This window comes from Polypterus senegalus, chromosome 17, assembly GCF_016835505.1.
Source record: "Polypterus senegalus isolate Bchr_013 chromosome 17, ASM1683550v1, whole genome shotgun sequence".
Taxonomy (NCBI): Eukaryota; Metazoa; Chordata; class Cladistia; order Polypteriformes; family Polypteridae; genus Polypterus; species Polypterus senegalus.
This window is the reverse complement of record NC_053170.1, coordinates 55,973,023-55,994,892: the sequence shown is the minus strand read 5'-3', so window position 1 is coordinate 55,994,892 and position 21,870 is coordinate 55,973,023. Positions and strand designations below refer to the sequence as shown.

The window sequence follows — 21,870 nt, the reverse complement described above, 5'->3', positions numbered from 1 at the left end:
ATGACTACTGAAAAAGTAAGAAAAGGTAATGTACAAAATTCCTTCCCAAAGGAAAGGACCCTTATTAAGAACACAGTGTAAACCAGATGGCCATGCTAGGTTGTAGTTGTTTATTTATGACTTTTTTTTTCTTCAGCTACTTAAGTACTCGCACATCCCTCAATATCAACTCTTAATTTGCCCTACTGGAGTTATTGTAGGTATTAGAGTGCACATGAGGTTACCTTATGATGGTGTGATGAAGCATGTAAGGGTGCACAGAGATGCACGGCTTTAACCATATACTGTAAATACAGGGTGCTTGGGCTCCAGAGGCTGATGGGGTGATGACTGACTGACAAGTGGTTTAGTCGATTGCCTCATTAGCAATCCGGGGTCAGTAATCAGCACACCTGCATGCCTAGCAGTTTAACAAGGAGCTCAAGCAGGACAGATAAAAGAGAGACAAAAGAGATAGATGAAGAAGAGGGCTAGAAAAAAAAAAAAACAAAAATGATCTGATGACTTTGTAGAGCTTGATGAGACTGGTTCAACGAGAAATTGTTCCACTGAGTGATTGCCAGAGTGGAGCAGATCTGGGTGGATGGTATGGAGTGAGAGAGAGTGAGAGTTACAGCACTGAAGGAGGCAAGCACTGGTGACCAGGAGCTCATCAGACTTAGACCTCTAGAGCACCAATGGAGGCAAGTGTGGCGTGCTGCAGTGCCAATCGAAGTGAGCGTCCATAGTCATGGGAAGAACTAAGCCTAAGTGGCAGGTGAATGAGTAGAACTCACAACTATTTATTTGTCTTTTTTTCTTCCACATGAACACCTGCTTTTATCTTGGATTATTTATTTGTATCTATTCGAAGTAGCACTGCACTTGTTTTACTCTTTGTTTTGTGAAATAAAAACACTATTGCACTTTGCACCATACTCTTGCTGTGATATGTGTTCTCATTGTCCTGGCCCATCTCGGTACAAGACTATTGACGATTCTGGGTACCATATACGCAATACTTTTAATGAAAACCATTAAAAGATTTTGACATGATCAGCTGACTGCATTTTTATTTCTAAAAATAAAAGTATAAACACAAATATATAAGTTCAGCACTCATATTTGAACAGGCTTCCTTATACTATATGCCAAAAAATATTAAACATATGCATTATATTACCTGTAGTTAATCTAACTAAATACAGATTTCACGATAAATACTAAAAATAATATTTTTCAATGTATCCTTTTAATACAGATTCAAACTCATTTTTAATGACATGCCTAGACAGTAATTGTCTTTTCAAAGCAACATTTGACAATAAAATTATCACAGATTTTCTATATGCCCTACAATACCTTTACATTTATAAAATTGCAATTTTAGGTTAAAAAAAAGAAACGGCAGTGGATCCCACTTACACACTGTTGTGATCAATATACATTATTAATTTTTCCATTTTCCAGGGTATATCAATTTGTGGATAAAGACCTTACTTTGTGACTTTCAAAAAGACTACTCTTTCCTAAAAAGACTTCTTAGTTGTCAAATGTCCTTCCATCCATTTTCCAACCCGCTGAATCCGAATACAGGGTCACAGGGTTCTGCTGGAGCCAATCCCAGCCAACACAGGGCACAAGGCAGGAACCAATCCAGGGCAGGGTGCCAACCCACCGCTGGACACACACAATCACACCCACACACCAAACACACACTAGGGCCAATTTAGAATCACCAATCCACCTAGCCTGCATGTCTTTGGATTGTGGGAGGAAACCGGAGCGCCCGGAGGAAACCCACGCAGACACGGGAGAACATGCAAGCTCCACGCAGGGAGGACCCGGGAAGCGAACCCGGGTCTCCTAACTGCGAGGCAGCAGTGCTACCACTGTGCCACCTATATTAAAGGAAGTCAGATACTAGAAATCAGAATTGTTTCTTATAACCAAGTAGCAAAACTGAATTAGGATCACTAAATAGTCTACACACAGAAACATACAAATTTTATGACTCTTTTTTCTCAAGAAAGGAATTTCAATTTTGAGGTAGTAATATTATTTACTAGCAAAATACCCACGCTTCGCAGCGGAGAAGTAGTGTGTTAAAGAAGTAATGAAAAAGAAAAGGACAGGGGTGGGGATCGATCTGTTCTTAACTCAATTTTTCTTTTTGTAAAAACTTGATTGCTTTGTATGGATTGTAATAAAATTAATAAAAAAAAAGAAAAAGAAAAGGAAACATTTTAATAATAACGTAACATGATTGACATTGTCATTGTCATGAGTGTTGCTGTCATATATATATATATATATATATATACATACATATATATATATATATATATATACACACACACACATAAACATATATACACATATACATATACACACATATATACAGTATATATACATATACATTCACATATATATATATATATACATATATATATATGTGCACAAAACCACGCTTTTATCAAGGCTTCCGTCGGGTAGTCTTTTGAAATTACATTTTCCTCCAATCAGTCGTAGCAACGCGCTTTCTTCCGACTGTTACATTTTTGTAGCTCTGATGTGTACATCAATGTAATCGGTGTACCAGGAAATCATGCATTGACAGAAGTTCCCCTTTGCTTGGAATGCAAAGTGTGATTAAATGCGTTATTTTTTAAAGCGTTATGGAGCACATGCATCGAAGCTTCTTTTAAAAATAACGTAACACGATTGTCAGTGTAACATTTTGTAAGTAGTGCCTGGAGGATTCAGCGTGTGGAGAAACTCTAGAGACAGCGTGTGTATTACCTTGTGGATTTTTCTGTGAGTATTTGATGGCAGCATCACAAAGTTGGTTATGCAAGACTGTGTTAGCTGCGGAGCTCAGCTCAGAGCGAAATGAGGTGAATGGGAGGGCAGATGATGACGTGACTCCCCCACCCGCCTTAACTGTCAATCCCCCCACAAAGACAGTCTCTCAGAATTTGAATAAGCACAGCCCCTCACCATCAATGTTAACTTAGTTACAAAGTGATCAAAACTCTTGTTTATATCCTGCGTCCTCTCATTAAACTTGTATCCCGCATTACCCGTGGGCATGACAAATGCCAGCGGCAGCCTGTCTATGATCTTAATTTAAACTTTAGGTTTACATGGTGCTTTGTTTTCGACTCAAACATTTTTGTAGCTCGGATGTGTGCATCAATGTAATTGGTGTACCAGGAAATCATGCATTGACAGAAGTTCCCCTTTGCTTGGAATGCAAAGTGTGATTTAAATGCGTTATTTTTAACGCGTTATGGAGCACATGCATCGAAGCTTCTCAGCTGTGCTTGTGCTAAGAAAAGGAAACATTTTAAAAATAACGTAACACGATTGTCAATGTAACCTTTTGTAAGTAGTGCCTGGAGGATGAGAGTATGGAGAAACTCTAGAGACAGCGTGTGTATTAACTTGTGGATTTTTCTGTGAATAACTAGTGGCAGCGTCACAAAGTTGCTTCCGCAAGACTGGGTTAGCTGCGGAGCTCAGCTCAGAGCGAAATGAGGTGAATGGGAGGGGAGATGATGACGTGACTCCCCCATCCGTCTTAACTGTCAATCCCCCCACAAACACAGTCTCTCGGAAATTGCATAAGCACAGCCCTTCACTTAGTTACAAAGTGATCAAAACTCTCGTTTATATCCTGCGTTCTCTCATTAAACTTGTATCCCGCATTAGCCGTGGGCATGACAAACGCCAGCGGCAGCCTGTCTATGAATTTAATTTAAACTTTAGGTTTACATGGTGCTTTGTTTCCGAAGTACCTGCACTCATGAATATGGTTGTATGTGTCACTCGCTCGCTTCTTATTGTTTCGCTGCCTTCTCAATTGTATAATGCATGTTTTCTTCAGCGCTTTTTGGAGCTCTTCCTTGTTTTCTACGTGCTGCGTTGACAGTCAGTTCACATGATTACCTGCCTGCCAAATTTCAGCCTTCCACCTACACGGGAAGTTGGAGAATTAGTGATGAGTGAGTGAGTAAGTGAGTGAGTCAGTCAGTCAGTGAGTGAGTGAGGGCTTTGCCTTTTATTAATATAGATTAATCCAGCCACATTTTCAAATGGACATATTCATGGTTGCACAGTGCCTGTCCTAGCAACTGGTAAAAAGTTAGAGCACATCATTAATGGAGCAGTTTTAGTTTTATTTAGAAAAATTGAGTCAAGCTTCATGTATGAATTTTTCCTTTTATAAACTGGCTGATGTGACACCACATACTGGTACATGCACACATGGACCTGGTAATAGCAGCTACTTGTAGAGCAAAATACTTGCAACAATAAAAAAATATATATTGTAAAATTTTAATCAAAAAAATGAATATTTTACACTATGTAACAAATTCAATCAAGAATAAAACTATTTTTCCAAACAATATAATCACACACTAGCCTCATGAATGTCATATATTTTTTGGATTGTCTTACACCATGAACATTTGCTTATTTTTCAGACAGAATTGGATTCAGAGCTACTCCTGATCCCATGAAAGTGATATCTGGAGTAGTACTAGACTGCATAAGATAAAACAACCTTAAGTGACCTCTGATCCTGCATTGCTAGTGTGTCATCTGAAGGAATCCTAACCCACCTTCCTTTAACTCAATGGAAAAGTGATGTCTTATTATTTGAAGCTAGAAAAAGCAACTTGTCTTTAGAAAAAATTGTGCAAACCTTCAGAATTTGTTAAGGATTTATTATTGCTATTCTATAACAGCCTCTTAGTCCCCTGTCTCTGTCTGTGTTCTGTTATCTTTTCGAGTTTCAATATGTATGAAGAACTATTTCTTCCTCTTTTTTGTTGTTTATGAACAAAGTAAAGGTGGAACGTTGATTAGGATTTAACACATATTCATCTTTCTGGAGTGTTGCACTTATTTATTGTGTTTGTGACAAAATGTTGCTTTACTTACAGTGATGTAATACTCTTAATAAAATTCAATAACTATTTAAAAAATGAAGACAATATCAATAACTTAAATTTGTCAATAAATCTGTTTATCTTCTTCTAGGAATCATTTGTTGGTAAAAGCACATCAGGCATGTCAGCAGAGATGTATGTTCTCTTTGTGTTGACATAGCTTTCCTCCAAGGAAATTGGGGACAGTATTATATTACAAATTCACAAAAGTTAAAATACTTACAATTTTCTCTGCATTTATTTAGCAATAGCCAGCCCTATCTTTTTACTGTGTTGCTACCTATAAATATCCATCCACCCATTTTCCAACCCGCTGAATCCGAACACAGGGGTCTGCTGGAGCCAATCCCAGCCAACACAGGGCACAAGGCAGGAACCAATCCTGGGCAGGGTGCCAACCCACCACAGAACACACACAAACGGGCCAATTTAGAACCGCCAATCCACCTAACCAGCATGTCTTTGGACTGTGGGAGGAAACCCACGCAGACACAGGGAGAACATGCAAACTCCACACAGGGAGGACCCAGGAAGCGAACCCGGGTCTTCTAACTGCGAGGCATCAGCGCTGCCACTGTGCCACCCTACCTATAAATAGGTAGTTAACTAATATTGTACAGTAATAGTTAATAAGCATATTTTAAAATATATTGTTGAAGTCAGAAACATCATCCATCATCCAATCTGCTATATCCTAACTACAGGGTCACGAGGGTCTGCTGGAGCTAATCCCAGCCAATAAAGGGGGCAAAGCAGGAAACAAACCCCGGGCTGGACACCAATCCACGGCAGGGCTCACACACACACACACCAAGCACACACTAGGGACAATTTAGAATCGCCAATGCACCTGCATGTCTTTGGACTGTGGGTGTAAACTGGAGCACTCGGAGGAAACCCACGCAGACACGGGGAGAACATGCAAACTCCACGCAGGGAAGCGAACCCAGGTCTACTTTACTGTGAGGCAGCAGCGCTACCACTGCGCCACAATCATCATTTCTAAAGAAAACAACACAAATGAAACAGAATAAAAATTATACAGTAGTACTAACTGCTACACAAAACATTTACGCATCTTACCAATATAAAAAAAAATGTACAATCTTAATATCAACAATGCCTTTAAAAATGGGATTATTATTGGAGCCAATTGGGGTACTCCATTTAAACTCCAACTGGATGATAAGCACTGTTTAAAAGTCACAGACTGGCCTAATGAAAGGAAAAATAAAAAAAAGAAAGAAAGAAGTGATTGCTTTTAATAGTAATGTTATTTAGGGATCAATACAGAGAGGCAATAAACATCTTTCTTGTTACAAATTACATTTACACTTGATGAACTTGAAGGGATTATTAGACAATTTCCAGATTTTATTTAACACATCCTGGACCAGTTTTGGAAAGTTGTGGAAATATAATTGTAGGGAGGGGACAAGATGGCTTAACTGAAGACAATTCATTTTACCCTTGGTCTTCTAGGATATAAAGTCTTTTTTTCCCCAATAAGTTCATGTTGAATTGTTAATTTAACTGGTGGTAATTAAGAAACATCAGATCAAATATTACCTAAATAATAATTATTTAATAAGCAGGAATGTAAATGAATTTTAATTTGTTGTTTGCATTTGTCATTGTTCAATTTAATTGTTTTACTAATTTTAAATCAGTTTTTTTAGAGCAGCAAAAACATGTTTCTCCTCTAACAGAAAAAAGTATAAAAGCTGCTGTGTAAATTTTCAAATTCAGAGGCCATAATGATCAACTCATCAATACAAAGACCCTCAAATTTCCCCCCAGAAACACCTTCTTAAATTACAAATTCAAATTATTCTTCATTATGTTAGCACAATCTACTTGAACAGCTTCTTTAGAGATGTCTTTTTGAATTGTAAGATTGACTATATAGGAGTCTTTATCCTAGTTGTTCCTGCTTTCTGTTGTCCAACCCAGAGCTATTTTCTGACTAAATCAAAAACATCAGCTAAAATTTTATCCAAATCACAACTAGCCCATTTTATCCACTAAAATGTCTCAAGTATTGTAATGCTATAAAATGTTCTTCAAATCACTGTGAAATCAGAGTAGACAAGTCACTCTTTCCCTTGTTTCAATATTAACGATACAAGTCCAGCCATTGCTAACTAATCAGGTGCCTAAACCTCATGTGACAATCAATAAAGCAAAAGCAACAACTTTCTACCTTTTAAAATTTAATAGGTTTTTAAACACATTAGTAAATTAAGTTATACCAGTGGTATTTCTGCCTGAAGGATCACCATGTCACAGTTCCACTGTATGTGAAAGACAAGTAATGTGCTTCCCTCAGTAATTTAACTTATTACCAAATTTTTCATAACAATTCTCAACATTGTCCTCTTAAGCTATTTTTTCCAGTTTTTCTATCACATAATCAGTGGACACTGGCAAAACCCCTGGGTGGGCCCTTTGGCAATTTTTCCTACAAACTGTGGCTTTACGTTGCCTCCTTTTAAGGCCTTTTTCTCCTTCACTGCTGGGGTAGCAATCTTAAAAACAAAAATTTCATACTGAAAAGTACTTTCTATCCCCTAAAGCATTTGCAAACATCTGAGTCAGTATTTGTAAACTAGAAAAAGCTTCTCTTAAATCTTGCATGCATTGCAAATCTTTGTGCTTTTTAGTCTTATTCAGCAACATAGCAATCACATTTAAAGTTTTTGTGAATAATCCAAAACTTTTCATAATGATCAAAAAGATTTTCATTATTTACATTTTTAATTTTCACAGATAATTTCTTAATATAAGTAAAACTATTATTAAATAAGTTGTTCAGCCTTACTAATGTCTTGTGCCAGCAATTTATTTTCTGCCTTTGGTATCTCGTTATTAACTACCCATTACCTAACAGGAAGACCAAAAAAATGTAAAAAGAAATTTCCAAAACCTAGCTTTAAAACTTTAAATTCATTAATCTTATTAATCTATAAAATAAAGTTAACAGTGTCAGTCTGTATGTCTCGGCATCCCGTGTTAATGGCTCAACCCAGTGGTTCTCAACCTGTGGGGTTGCGAAGTAACAAAAAGGGGGACGCGAAGATGTGAAAAAAAGAAAAAAAGAATCAAAAATATGAAAAAAAATCTGTTGAAACCAAAACAAATTAACTTAAACTACATTCTGATACTTAAACAATAAATATAGAGTTAGATAAATGCTGATAAAAGTTAAGTAGGTATAATAAAATATGTATCTCCATTTAAAAAAAAACTGTTAGGGGGGGCACAATTAAAACTGTTATGAAAACTCGGGTCGCAAATACTTAAAGGTTGAGAAACGCTGGCTCAACCAATTTTCATGAATTTGGCCTGTATATTCATCTCGGTCCATGTCACAGTAAAGGGTACTGTTCCTAGCCTACTTCGGGGGAATATTCTTTTAGAAATCTTTGCTATATGACATTTTTTCTTACATTTTCAGTCCCAAATCAAGGTCACATATGAACAGATTGTCATGAAAGCTTAGGAATATATTAATGGTAGACCCGCTTAAAAACAAGTGTACACATCATTCACAGACTTCAACAGTTAAACATTTTCATTGTGAATACACCCTGTCATTTCTAGCCATTCATGTTCTGTGGAATAAAGTGGCTATGTTTTCTACTTCTGTTTCCTTTTTTTTTATTGATTTTCAATAGATATGCCTTCTAGAAAAAGAACTAAATTTAAATGCAATGTCTACCAATACCAGAAGAAAGTATCTGATGCGGGATTCTGAAAGCTAAGGACAGTGAAACAACTGTTTGAAAGCGTCCATTTAAAGTTATATCTCTTCAAAACCACATAATAGAAGCTTAGTATTGATGGGCATTCCAATAATTTTCCATTCTCTTTTAAACATCTGCAATTTACTATTTGTGTCTGCTTTGCTAGGACCATAAACAAATCACAAGGCCAGACACTGACAATTACTGGCATTGATTTAAGAACAGATTGTTTCCTTTCATGTACAGCTTTCCTCATGAGTGATGGACTTTTCTTATATATGCTCCATGAACTACAACAAAAAAATGTTGCTTATAAAAAATAAACATCTCATGTTTATTAACAGATAATTTTTAGATAAATAATAGTATATTTATTATTCCTTAATAATATTTATTAGTAAATATTTATTAGTATTTATCAATAAATGTAATAATTTATTTATTAGTATTTATCTAAATGTAATGTTTCAAAATTTAATTTCCCCTTGGGGACAAATAAAGTATAATCTATCATAAATATAATATAGAGATGCATTAAAAGTTGAAATAGTATTTATTTATTCAAGAAGTTAAATCGAGAAGTTAATTCACTCGAGCTCCATATGCGCAAAGCATACAATTATACAACTCAAAATTATATATCAAGCACATCTGTCTCGACTAAAACTCTTCAAAATGTTTCCAGGGCATGATCCAACCTGCGAACGTTGCAACCAAGTCCCAGCCTCACTAGGTCACATGTTCTGGGCCTGCACCAAATTAACATTATTCTGGACAAAAATTTTTAATTACCTCTCAGACAGCCTTGGACTCGCAATCCCTCCTAACCCATTAACAGCTGTGTTTGGGGTTCTTCCAGATGGGTTTAAAGTGGAGAAAGCCAAACAAATTGTGATTGCATTCACTACACTGTTGGCACGCAGACTTATTCTGATAAACTGGAAGAATCCAAACTCTCCTCTTTTAAGTCAGTGGGAAACCGATGTGTTATATTATTTGAAATTGGAAAGAATCAAATACTCAGTTAGAGGATCTGTACAGACCTTTTTCAGAACATGGCAGGATCTAATCAGTAATATTTTAAAATAAGTTCATAAAGCACAAAGAATTTTTTTTTAAATTAGGTATGTTTACAAGCCTTAAATTTAACGTTATTTGGCTTGCTCTTTCTCTCAGGGGTGGGGATCGATCTGTTCTTAACTCAATTTTTCTTTTTGTAAAATCTTGATTGCTTTGTATGGATTGTAATAAAATTAATAATAAAAAAAAAAAAGAAGTTAAATCAATTGTTGTTTATTCTTCTACAAATTTGAAGTAGTAATCTACTCATTATAGATGAGTAATAATTGAGAAGCTCAGAATTTAGAAATTAATCTATAATAATAAAACAACAAAGTATTTCAAAATTTTATATTTTTTTTCAAAACCAAAGGAAAAGAAAAGTACTAAGAGGTGGATTAAGATAATAAAACTTGAACAAGCCAATAATTCATTAACCAAAAGTCAATATACATTCAAAGCACAAAAGAAATCCAGGAAGCAGCAAAACCTACTAAACCAAACGAAGCCACAGCAAAGAAGCTCTGGCAACAGGTGATTTTTAAATTGCACTCCGGATGATCTGAGCACCTGAGCAGATAGTTGCTAAGAATCATGTTCAGAAATAAAGCAATTGTAAGAGTAAAGTTCACATAAATATGTGATTTAATAAACAATAAATAGCCTTCTTTCTGATATAACAGCAATGCTTAAAAGTCTGAACCTAGGATGTCTGTGCCCTTTCCCAAAGCCAAGGAACACACATGTTGTTTAATTTGCCAAGTAATTATGCTCTGTAGCTTCTATAGCTGGGTTGTTGCAATGGAGAACACATTATTTCCTGGCCATAAAACAGTAGAACAAATATGCATCATTTCAAGGTTATTTTGATATTCATAAAGATTATTTCAACCAGAAACACTGGGATATACCACAAAAGAGCCTAGGACCGGTGCTTTCTTTTGCACAATCATCTGTGTATTTGAGAAACAAGGTTGCTGTCTGTATTCTCATTTTTGTCATCCCATCTGTTTTGTCTGGCTTCAAGAAAGGGATCATCTGATCATTAATCCTAACTTTATGATAATACTAGTCGATCACTCCTCCTCAAACTGCAAAAAATGTCTTGCAAAAGAAAAAAAAAAAGATTAAAAAAAATTAATATTTGAAATAAGCAAAATGATCTCCCTATGCACAAAGAAAAATTTTCCTTGGTTAGACTGCCTCTGATTTAGTAAAAACACCTACACATAAGAAATGAGAAACCTTGAAATAAATGAATTTTAACACAGCTTAAGCAGCCTACAAAGGGTTGATTATTGGAACAAAAATAGATGTTGGTCTGCTGCTTGTTGCTGTCGATGACAGGCTTTTCTCTCATAGTGGTCCATTTTTAAGTAAAAAAAAAAAAATAATGCGAAATAATCATGGCTGTACAATGATGAGATATTTAATCTTGTATGAGAAATAATGATATACACTCTGTTAAAATATGAAATTTATACTTAAGATATTTTTGCAATAAAAACACTACAGCTGCATTTTAACTATGCAATAAGGTGCAATCAGAAGGTATGAAACAAAGGAAGGCACAGAAATGTAATATTTTGTACCACTAAATTTCTTACTGCCACTTGAAAGATTTCAGGATGAAGAATAATCATCCGGAAAATAAAAAAAAGAGTAACTGTTATTAGCCTTTGTCTCCAAGGTTAAGAAATACATTGACCCTGGAGTTTAGAGCCATGGGATGCACTAGTATCTATCATTACATGTTTGAAGCATCTCTGTAATACACACATACTGGCTATGTCATTAGCCCACTTACTTAAGCTTCATGTTTCTAAATTTGATATAGAAAAACCAAACACGCAATCCTAAGTCCAATATAAGCTTGTTCACCGACTGTCAAATGCTTCCAGAGTCTCTACTAACAAAGGAGAAAGTCATTTGACTTTACTTAATACAGTCTAAGAACAGTATATGAAGACTTAACAAACAAGAGAACTTGCAAAACAATGTTTGACAGAAGAATCTTAAATGAGATTTTCAAAATGTTTGAAAATTTCACCATAAATTAAAGGGAAAATTCATAAGAAAGTCACCCGTTTGGTGCAAATCCATTCCAGATTACATGTTTTATATTTTTGGTGTAAATGAAGAAGTTTAGAATATGTGTGTATCAGCATTCAAACTCAGCACTGTTTGCTTAAAGAAGCACTGATACAACTCAGGGTTAAGCTATTAAACATGGCAACTGATTCTTTGTATCAGGAAGCAATCTACTTTCCCGAACCTCAGCAAGCCCCTAGAATACCAGGCAAATTCTATGGAAAGCATCTCTCTTGATGGGAAATATCTTTTGTCCATTCACATTATATGTACTAACAGATAACTTCCAAATATTTAGACTGCAGAAGGATTTTTTTTCACTGTTTTAATGTTCACTTTAATTTTAATTTAGGATATGTTAGAAAGAAATGGTAACAGACTAAGGTGTGAAATTTGTTGTTTCTGACTGCATGAAAATATTACATTAATAATATATTTTCTTTATATTTAATTTTAGAAAGCATACAATGAATTTAGGTTATATTTTTAGATGAAAAAATAACGTCATTCTATATATTATATATAATATATAATTCTATATATTGTTTCAATAACAGCATGTCTGGAAAAATGTTCAAAATGGTGAAAATGAACAAAAAGCAATCTGAAAAATTGCTCAGATACATAGGAGGTTGGAGGAAAAGGGTTAAACTAACAGATCAGTAATACCCACAAAATTTTTATTTATGGGAAAGATGATGGAACATTAATCATTAATTTATATTTCTTAACATAAATATTATATTCGGAGTATTAAAGCTGAGTTTATCTCTGCTATCACTAATTCTGCAGCAGTAGAGGATAATGTTTTCCACGGACATTATGGTTAATTTGAAAGTAGTAGCTGTTAAAAAATGTTACCAGCAAGGGCATTCACCAATGATATAACGTGGCTCAGTTAGAAGATAACAAAAAATACATTGTTTCTCGCCAGTCGACAGGCTGTATACATTCTGATTAAGTTTTGAGCAGACCTAATACAAATATGCTTCTCCTACACAGAGACCTTTGGATTGTGTGGCTAGTGAGAAAACTCTCTTCCTATCATAGATAACAAACATAAAACCAATATAGTTCACCTCCTCTATAAAGCTTAGAATTCTTTCAATCCAGTTTTTACTGATAAAATGGTTTTCAGATCATTAATACCTTTTTATTTTTCCCTTTCCCTCTCAATGAATTTTTGGCGCATTATCCATGCAGCCCTTCTTGACAAAGTCTTGCTGACCTGATGAAAAATTAATTGTACACCAGACCTCTCTGTCAAAAATGATGTCTTCCAGAACATCAATCAACCGACTGTTTTCTGACATTCCGGAGATTTTCAAATTATAAGCCCTCCTTTAATAATGTGACCTAGCTATATATCTAAATAACTGTCAGTGTGACAGTGCAGGTTGGCTCCTTTCTCCCACTTCAGCTTTGAGAGCCTTTTGAACCCAACACTGTCAATAATGTAACTAGATGAGTCGGGCAGATGAGGACAAACACACACTAAACAAGGTGGAAGGTAAAACAGTGTTCAGTGCTTTTATTACAGCTAATCAAATCAGTGCCCAAAAAGGGCAGTGCTTACAAATGTTCAAAAAATAAAAATGTCCCAGTGATTGTGAAAGTGGAGTTTAAAATCCAATAAATAAAAATGAGGTTAAAAAAAAAACAGTGCAGAAAACTGTTTTAAAATCCACAAGCCTTGGTGCCTTCCTTTAAAACTGACACCTCTCCAGTTCATCTTATTTAGATCTGGCAGCCATGAGAGATGTCGAGCAACAGGCGCAGATACCCATCTCATCCCCGTCACCAATCCCACGGCATCCAAGGGCAACCAATGAGCGCTGCTGTCCTCAAACGGCTGCCAATTATGGCTCTACCCAGTGCGGGTGTTATGTATTCCTACTGCTACCGTCTCAATGGTTCATCCTGGTGAGGGTACACTTGCGAGCATGATGGTTGTTCCTGATTACAGGTGCAATCACCCAATTGCCACCCTATGCTGATAATGAGATGATCAGACTGCCCGCCACTGCAGACAAAGCAACGCACGGTCATCCAGCATGCCTCACACCAACCTGGAGACAAGCCTTCCTCCCAGCAGATTACTCACACATGCTCCAATCCACACCATAAGTGCAAGCAATTATTTATTTATTAAAAACTGCCACTTTTTCTGAGCCATGCACTCACTATCCCACAGTTATCTATTATCTACCAGTTATCTATTATTTCCCTTGCTAATAAGTCTGTTTTATTTACACTTTTCATCCTTTGATATCATTTTGGGTTGGAGAGTTGTTCAAGATCACCTCTTGCGGCTCTCTCTTAATATACAAGTCTTGCTTACAAACGTTTGCAATAAAATTTTTTTACTGCTAAGAATGTATTTTACAGTACATATGTTAGAACATATTAATAGGATAATTACAGTAGATGTATTTGTTGTACTCCTTATTTTTCTGTGTTATCTCTACCAACTCTAACACCCTTGTCACAGATAGAAGCAAGTAAATATATCTTCTTCTGCCAGTCTGAATCCTGCACTTACAACAATAACTACACTTCTTTAACAACCCCATCATCACTCCCAAACTGTTTAAGAGAATCTACCTGAAGTTTGTTATTGCTTCTTGCCAGCTTTTCAAACTTGTAAGGTCATTCATCGTCATATTTAATGTACACATCACCACTTAAGGCCATTTTGGGAACTAACTGCATGTGCTCTGGGAAACAAGTTGCTCTGCTAATCATAAAAAAACGGAACTTTCAAATAATCCATGGAATAAGTTACATACATATACTGTTAACCCTTGTCTCTTATTGTTCTGGAAACATTCTTTGGTTGGTTAAAAAACATAACTTAATTTTGACTGAAGTATAGACTGTGTTGTAAAATGTGATGTTCTGTTCTTTTTTACTACTGTACTGATTATTCAGCATAATAAATTATTTTGTCTGGTTATGCAAGAGTATAGAAGCTGTGTGTCGCTGTGTCGCACTGTCTGATAAAGAAAGAGTAATATGTGGAACTGTATCTGTTTTTGGCATTTTTGTTAAAAAGTTATTTTCAAAAGACTATCTAATACAACTCTTCAAAATAATGTTTTTTTCTTTGCTTCAGCACGTTTTTATGAATATTAAAGCTTAAATGTAAAATTGATGATTTCATTTTTACAACCTCTTATCAATCAGGAAAATAAGCCACCAAGTGGCACAGTTCACTAGTGAAACATGAAGAAAAAAAAAAACAAATTAAGCACCAACAATTACTGCAGTATATTTAAAATGTATAGTAAACATAAAATCTCAGTGGCATTTGTTAATATTTGCATGTATTTGCTTAGCAGACTCTTTTATCCAAATCATCTTGCAGTTTGGAACAAGTGTTAAATAAGAACAAAATAACATTGTAGAGCTGGTGTCATTAGGGTGTTTTCTGACAGCTCCTAGAGTGCTGAAAGTACTAATCTAGTTTGTTGAAATCAATGACACTTGAGGGTAATCAGTAACCATATGAGGACTGTATGTAGTGTGCAAGCTACTTCTTTTGTGGGTTACACAACACCATTTTAATTAGCCACTTTACAAGGAAATATAGTACTACTTTGTTAAGCCCAGTCCCCAAAGTTGCCTATAAAAAAGCATAATAAATCAACTGAAAAACAATCTCTTGGCAGTAATTTCATTATAGGGTGTCATCTTTGGCCTTTCAGTAACATAAAATACTGTTGTGAAAAGTAATATGTAGCAAATATAACATCATACTTTAAAAACTAAACATGGTAATTGTATAAATAGCTCAAGTGACCCACAGATGTGGGTACACCCAGGCCCCTTTTCCAACAAAACCCATAAAAACCCTTTGTGATTGCTGTACATTTAATGCACAGAACCTTTACAGTACATGTAATGAAGCTCCACAAGGCTTGGCGTATACAGTATGTGGGTATCAGCTGCAAGGATTAAACATAAATAATGTATGAATGTTGTGTTCGTGGAGTGGTAGTTGGAGATTCAGATACATAATTCAGTAGATATGCGTCACAGTAGATTTTCTTTATCATAACACGATCACCTCTCCCCAAACCGTTCTGCCTTTCCCTTTTCTTTCTTTCCACGTCTCTTCTTAAGCAATTGCAATACAGAAAAAGTGTTCATCAAATTAAAGACACCTGCAGAAGACAGTTTTTCCAAAACTTATAGAACATTAAATATTATCAGCGTATACTTGTGTAATTATTAAAAGTATTAATAATTTAAATAAACATAAAATACATATATAAAATATAATCATACAAATGCATCCCAAGTATAAAGTTTAGTATTCCAAATGATCAGAAAACTGTCATGATGTTAGTTTAGTGTATTCTGTTTAGTTGACTGCCATCTGTCACTACAGTTGGCACAAGAGGTAGCCAGTTTAGGAAGGATTTAATGTGCAACTTTAGTTAAGGTTAAATTAATAATTTATACATTAATGACTGATCTTAAGATCAACTTTAAGACATTGTAAGCATTGCAATGCTTTTAGGAAACTTGCCTCCAGTTCAGTTTGCCTGAAGTACAGAAAAGCATCCCCATATCCATTTTTAATGCAATATTACTATCTCATTTTGGACCTTTTTGGCTTATAAAAATTTTGTTTGTGTTGCCAAAAAAATGGAATCCAACCACCAAGAAGCATACAGTAATGATAAAGGAGATAAACAGAATATATGTGCTTACCACAAAGCTGGTCCATCTGTCCCGCTAATTTCCAGAAAGTCATAACCTTCCTCCAGCTGAAAGTCTGAGAAGACAAGCGCAATTGTGTCTCCTGGTTCAGCCAGTATGGTCCAGGTACAGTCTGCATTGTTGTTATACTCCAAAGGGAAGTTGGGAGAGAAAATAACTCCACTCTGGCCTCTCATTGTTCCTCCACAGCCATCATCTGCTGCTGGGACCAAGAAAGAGTTAAATTAGGGGAGATGTAGAACTGTTTATTGGAGGAAAATCATTCCAACACAAGTACCCTCAAGATCTAAAATAAAGACCTTCCATTATTTAAAGGAAATAACTTTTCCATGTGTCCCATCTCCATCATCCACAATGTCAACAGGCTTAAAGGACAGTGCAGATAACACTGGAATATTACAGGCTCTAAGACACAACAGGAAACACAATAATTTAAATATCATTAAGAGATTTGCAGCTTGAAAAAGGGACTAATTATTAAACATGGTTCACGGTTCTTGTTTAATTGAATGGTCTGTTTAGCATTTTGTAGGATTTCTATATTAGCTTGAATGATCAGCAACATCCAGCATTTGCTTTGACTATATTACTAAACGAAGGCTGTATATATGTACAGATGCCAGAAGCAAGCCGTGCACAATACAACCGCTGCCTGAATGCAAACACGCACAATACAACCGCCACCCGAATACGAACGCACACACCACTGCATATACAACCTTTGTTTAGTAATGTAGATCTCTAAGCCGGGATCCGCCACCATGGTCACTTCAGCATGCGAATCCGCCACCGTAACCATCAGGGAACTTGGTGGTAGCGAAAGCACATGTGCACAGCGCCCCAGAGTCAAACCCAGTGGCTTCCCAGAGTCAAACCCAGCGACTTCCCAGAGTCAGTAGGTGGCGCCCAAACAACACAACACAACCTGTAAAGTAAACTTGAGGTAAAGCGTGCACGCAAACAAGTTGCCATGGTGACATATTTAAACTTGAGGTAGTAGTGACTACTGATAGTGCCAGCAGTCAGTGTTCTCCACTCCACAGTGCCAGCAGTACTCCACTCTACAGTGCCAGCAGCTACTCCACTCCAAAGTGCCAGCAGCTACTCCACTCCACAGTGCCAGCAGTCAATGCGCTCTAATCCACTGTGCCAGCTGTCAGTGTGGCTTATTTGAATCACATTAGGGTAATTCGGTGTTAAAAGTAAGTTCAATTAGGATTCCTAACAGCAAACGACTTCTAGCTAATGACACAGCCACAGAAAAACAAAAACGAGACCGCATGGATAAAAACAATGAACAAAGGCGCCTACAACACGCTTCTGAAACACCAGAAACAAAAGAGTCACGGCTCCAAAAAGAAAGAGCTCAACGATCGGAAATACAAAAATAAGCCCAAATGGATAAAAACAATGAACGAAGGCATCTACAAAATGCTTCTGAAACACCAGAAACAAAAGAGGCACGGCTCCAAAAAGGTATCGGATAGGTGTGCAAACGAGACAACAGAACAATAAGAGAAGCGTTTGGAAGGCTTGCGCAATTGTTCATCACAAGGAATATCAGAGGAAACTCCAAGGACAAACCATGGACAAAGTAGGGATTTACCTATCTGAGCCTGTATTTGGACATGGACAACTTTATGTTGCCTTTTCAAGAGTTCGGCGTTCGTGTGACGTTAAAGTGAAGGTTTTAACTACTCCATACCAGGCAGAGCTGATTCAAGGACTGGAAACCATCTTTACCTAAAATGTTGTTTATAAGGAAACTTTTGATTAACTATTTTGAATTTGCCATTTTATGAATTTTTTGTTTCCAATTTACTTCATTTAAACCTTTGCACTCCGATATTTTTTTTACTTATGAGTACAGCAACTCAAAGACATTTTGGACTTAAATGATATAACAATTAAATTTCAATTTTAGTTTTAATAAATTGGTTAAGGGCGGCACGGTGGCACAGTGGCACAGTGGTAGCGCTGCTGCCTCGCAGTTAGGAGACACGGGTTCGCTTCCCGGGTCCTCCCTGCGTGGAGTTTGCATGTTCTCCCCGTGTCTGCGTGGGTTTCCTCCGGGCGCTCCGGTTTCCTCCCACAATCCAAAGACATGCAGGTTAGGTGGATTGGCGATTCTAAATTGGCCCTAGTGTGTGCTTGGTGTGTGGGTGTGTTTGTGTGTGTCCTGCGGTGGGTTGGCACCCTGCCCTGGATTGGTTCCTGCCTTGTGCCCTGTGTTGGCTGGGATTGGCTCCAGCGGACCCCCGTGACCCTGTATTCGGATTCAGCGGGTTTGAAAATGGATGGATGGATAAATTGGTTAATTTTAGTACAACTATATTCATTTAATTAAATTAAAACATTCCCAGGACACTCCCACCCTGCATGATTTTTCATCTCTCCGGAGGGAACAGAAAGTGATTGCCATTCTTGGATTTGCGATTCTTTACAGAACCGGGTTTACTGGTTAATACTAAATCAGCCTAACCAAATGCAGTCATCATCACCCATGCTCCCAGTCGAGATTTGTCAGACCATTTGAAAAAGGGTTGTTCATCTCTTCACTGTCTGGCATTCAATGTTTTAAAAGATGCTTAAAAATTTTGACAGGAATCATCCTCTAAAGGTACAAGTAAATCTGACCTATTATTTACTTATGTATTTACTCCTAAAAAATGATTGTTCAATTCCTGCATATTCTACAGCTTCCTGCAAATCTCTGTCATTTTATATAAAATAAATAATTAATAATGTAATAATTAATAATGAATAAAATTTAAATCATTTGAGGTATTAATGCCATTTAGATTGCTAAAATATAGAAAACAACACAAATAAACAGTAATTAAAAAAAAAATGCTGCTGAGGTGCAACAAAGCCCAGGGCGAAAGCAATAATTACCAAAGAAACTGTAAATTGTATGTTAAGTTATAAACTTTCTTCGATAACTTTTGTAGTAGTTATTTATTAAATATTTTGGGAGCATCTGGACAGGGTGCTTCAAAATGTGATTAGCATGAAATAAAAATCCTAAGCAGAACCTGACATTTATATAGGAACATCCACAGTAGATTACAGGATTATGGAACAAAATGTTCTGTATAAAAACCTAATTTTAGATTTTGCTAAACTAAAGGCAAAATGTAAAACTGAGTATTTAAAGTATGATCTGTTTTTTGTGTTGTAAGTGAATATTTCTTTATATTTTGCAAGGCAGCATAAACAGGGGCAAGAGAGAAAAAAGTGCGGTTTTCAGAATTCAATAAATTCCTTAAAGGCAATATGAAGAAATGCACCAAAACTTATTATTTTTTTTGTAACTTTAAAAATCTGTCATTATGAAAAGTATATACTGTAGTAAGAACACCTCTAAATATTTATGTACCTGATGATCTGCTCTACAAAATTTGGCTTGGGATGTTTTGACCTATTTGCTTTTAAAGAACTAATTTTACTAAAAAATATTTTGGGAAATTTGCATAAACCTCTCGCTCCTGAACATTCTTAGGGTTACCTTTTTTGTATTTTAGTGTTCAATTCTAGATTTAATCATGTGTTAAGGTATAATGCATGACTCATATTCCTTTTTCTTTTAATTTAAATATTTGCATAACAATGAAGTAGACAGAAAAAAACAATAAATCTATTAGTACTACTTCTGTACATCTATGCTCTATATGAAATCAAATATCAGTAGACATGTGCTACCTAATTTAAGGAGCTTTGTGAAAAATATACAGTACTCCCTCTTAATACTGAGACATTAAAAAGGCTTAATGGAGGTCCACCTTATTTATTTCATTCCAACATTATATGCCATGAGAAGTCAGGCAAAATGACACCTTTTATTGGCTAACTGAACAGATTACAATATGCATGCTTTCAAGGCAACTGAGGCCCCTTCTTCAGGCAGGCTCCCTGTGTTTAGATAGACTTTAGGACAGAGATAGCATTGGAAAACCTAAGTGGGTCATCTTCAATGTAAAAAATTAACAGACCTCTCCAGCCTAAGATTCACTTAGCAGAAGAGGAGAAGAAAGTATAGTCAAGATCTTTTGATAAGATAAATTTCCAGCAGTCCTTTGAAGTTTTTGATCAGTTTTCCTTACAATGTGGATCAGTTAGAGCGATGTAAATAATTCTCATAACTGGTCTCAATTTAACCCACAATGTAATATGTTACATTTTAGCATGAGTTTAACTTCCCATTCCTCTCTCTCTTGCTGTGCTTTGAAGTTGCCCATAAGCAGTGTGTCTTTAAAGTCCTTCTCACAGTGTCCATCGTTGCTGAAATGGGCTCCTATAGGAACATCCCTATTGCCTTGCTTAATGTAGAACTTGTGTAAATTCATTCTTTGGTGGAGTATTTGTCCAATTTATCCCACACAGAGTGCAGTGTTGGGACATTTCATACGCAGAATTAGGTAGACAACAACTGGGAAGGTTCAGTTTTATTTTTTTCTACTTACTTTCATCTTTTTAAAGTACATATAGTCATGACCCAGTAACAATGGTGTAAATTAAGTAGTGCTACTTTGTCTTTTTTGCACTTTTCCTTTTCGTATTTCAACTTAATGACATATTGATTAAAAAAGGACCTTTCAAATACACAGTATAGCAAGATATAGGAATACTTTGGAATTGAATTTAAATATTTTTTATAATATCTCTAGGCTAATTGAACAGCTCTGAGACAATCTGTCAAAGATGATTCAGCTTAATCTCAACATGGAACCCATTTTTCTGGGAGCAGTACACTCTTATACTATAGAATTTCTGGAATAGATTCAATACCAGAAACAATGAGGAAAATGGATCATTAATACACCACAGAGAACTATGTATGCAGCATAATGGGATATTTTTTGATCAAGTCCTTCACTCTTATTTAACCTCTGGTTGTTTGTAGAGGTTTCATATAACCAGTAGTTCAATAGTCATTATAAAAATCTTTGATGATAACCGACAGGCATTTCTAGTTCTGTGTTCTCAGATAAAACATTTATTGTAAATTATTACTTCCAAAAGAAACTTCTGGATTGGGTTATAATAACCCAATTCATGCACATATGTTGGGTCTAAACCCAATCTTGCATAGCCTAATAAACAGTCATCTCCATTCAATTTGATCAAAAGCTGTTTTGAACACTTAAGGAATCCACAAAACTGCAGGACTAGGAGTGCATATCAATACAAATCAGTCATTGAGGGCTAGATAATATCTGCTTTTAGCAAATCTGGTTTGATCTTTTTGTATTACTTTTTGATACAATTTTCAGCAGGATCCTGACATTGCTGTTCAACAGTGAAATTAG

General features: G+C 35.9%; 1 protein-coding gene across 1 annotated transcript in view; it reads right to left on the bottom strand.

Moving 5' to 3' along the window:
- csmd2 (CUB and Sushi multiple domains 2) overlaps positions 1-21,870 on the bottom strand; it is a 967,861-nt gene that overhangs the window by 528,663 nt on the left and 417,328 nt on the right. Inside the window, exon 7 of the mRNA XM_039739491.1 lies at positions 16,553-16,760. Coding sequence (XP_039595425.1) covers positions 16,553-16,760 — 208 coding nt within the window. The remainder of the gene's footprint in view (positions 1-16,552; positions 16,761-21,870) is intronic.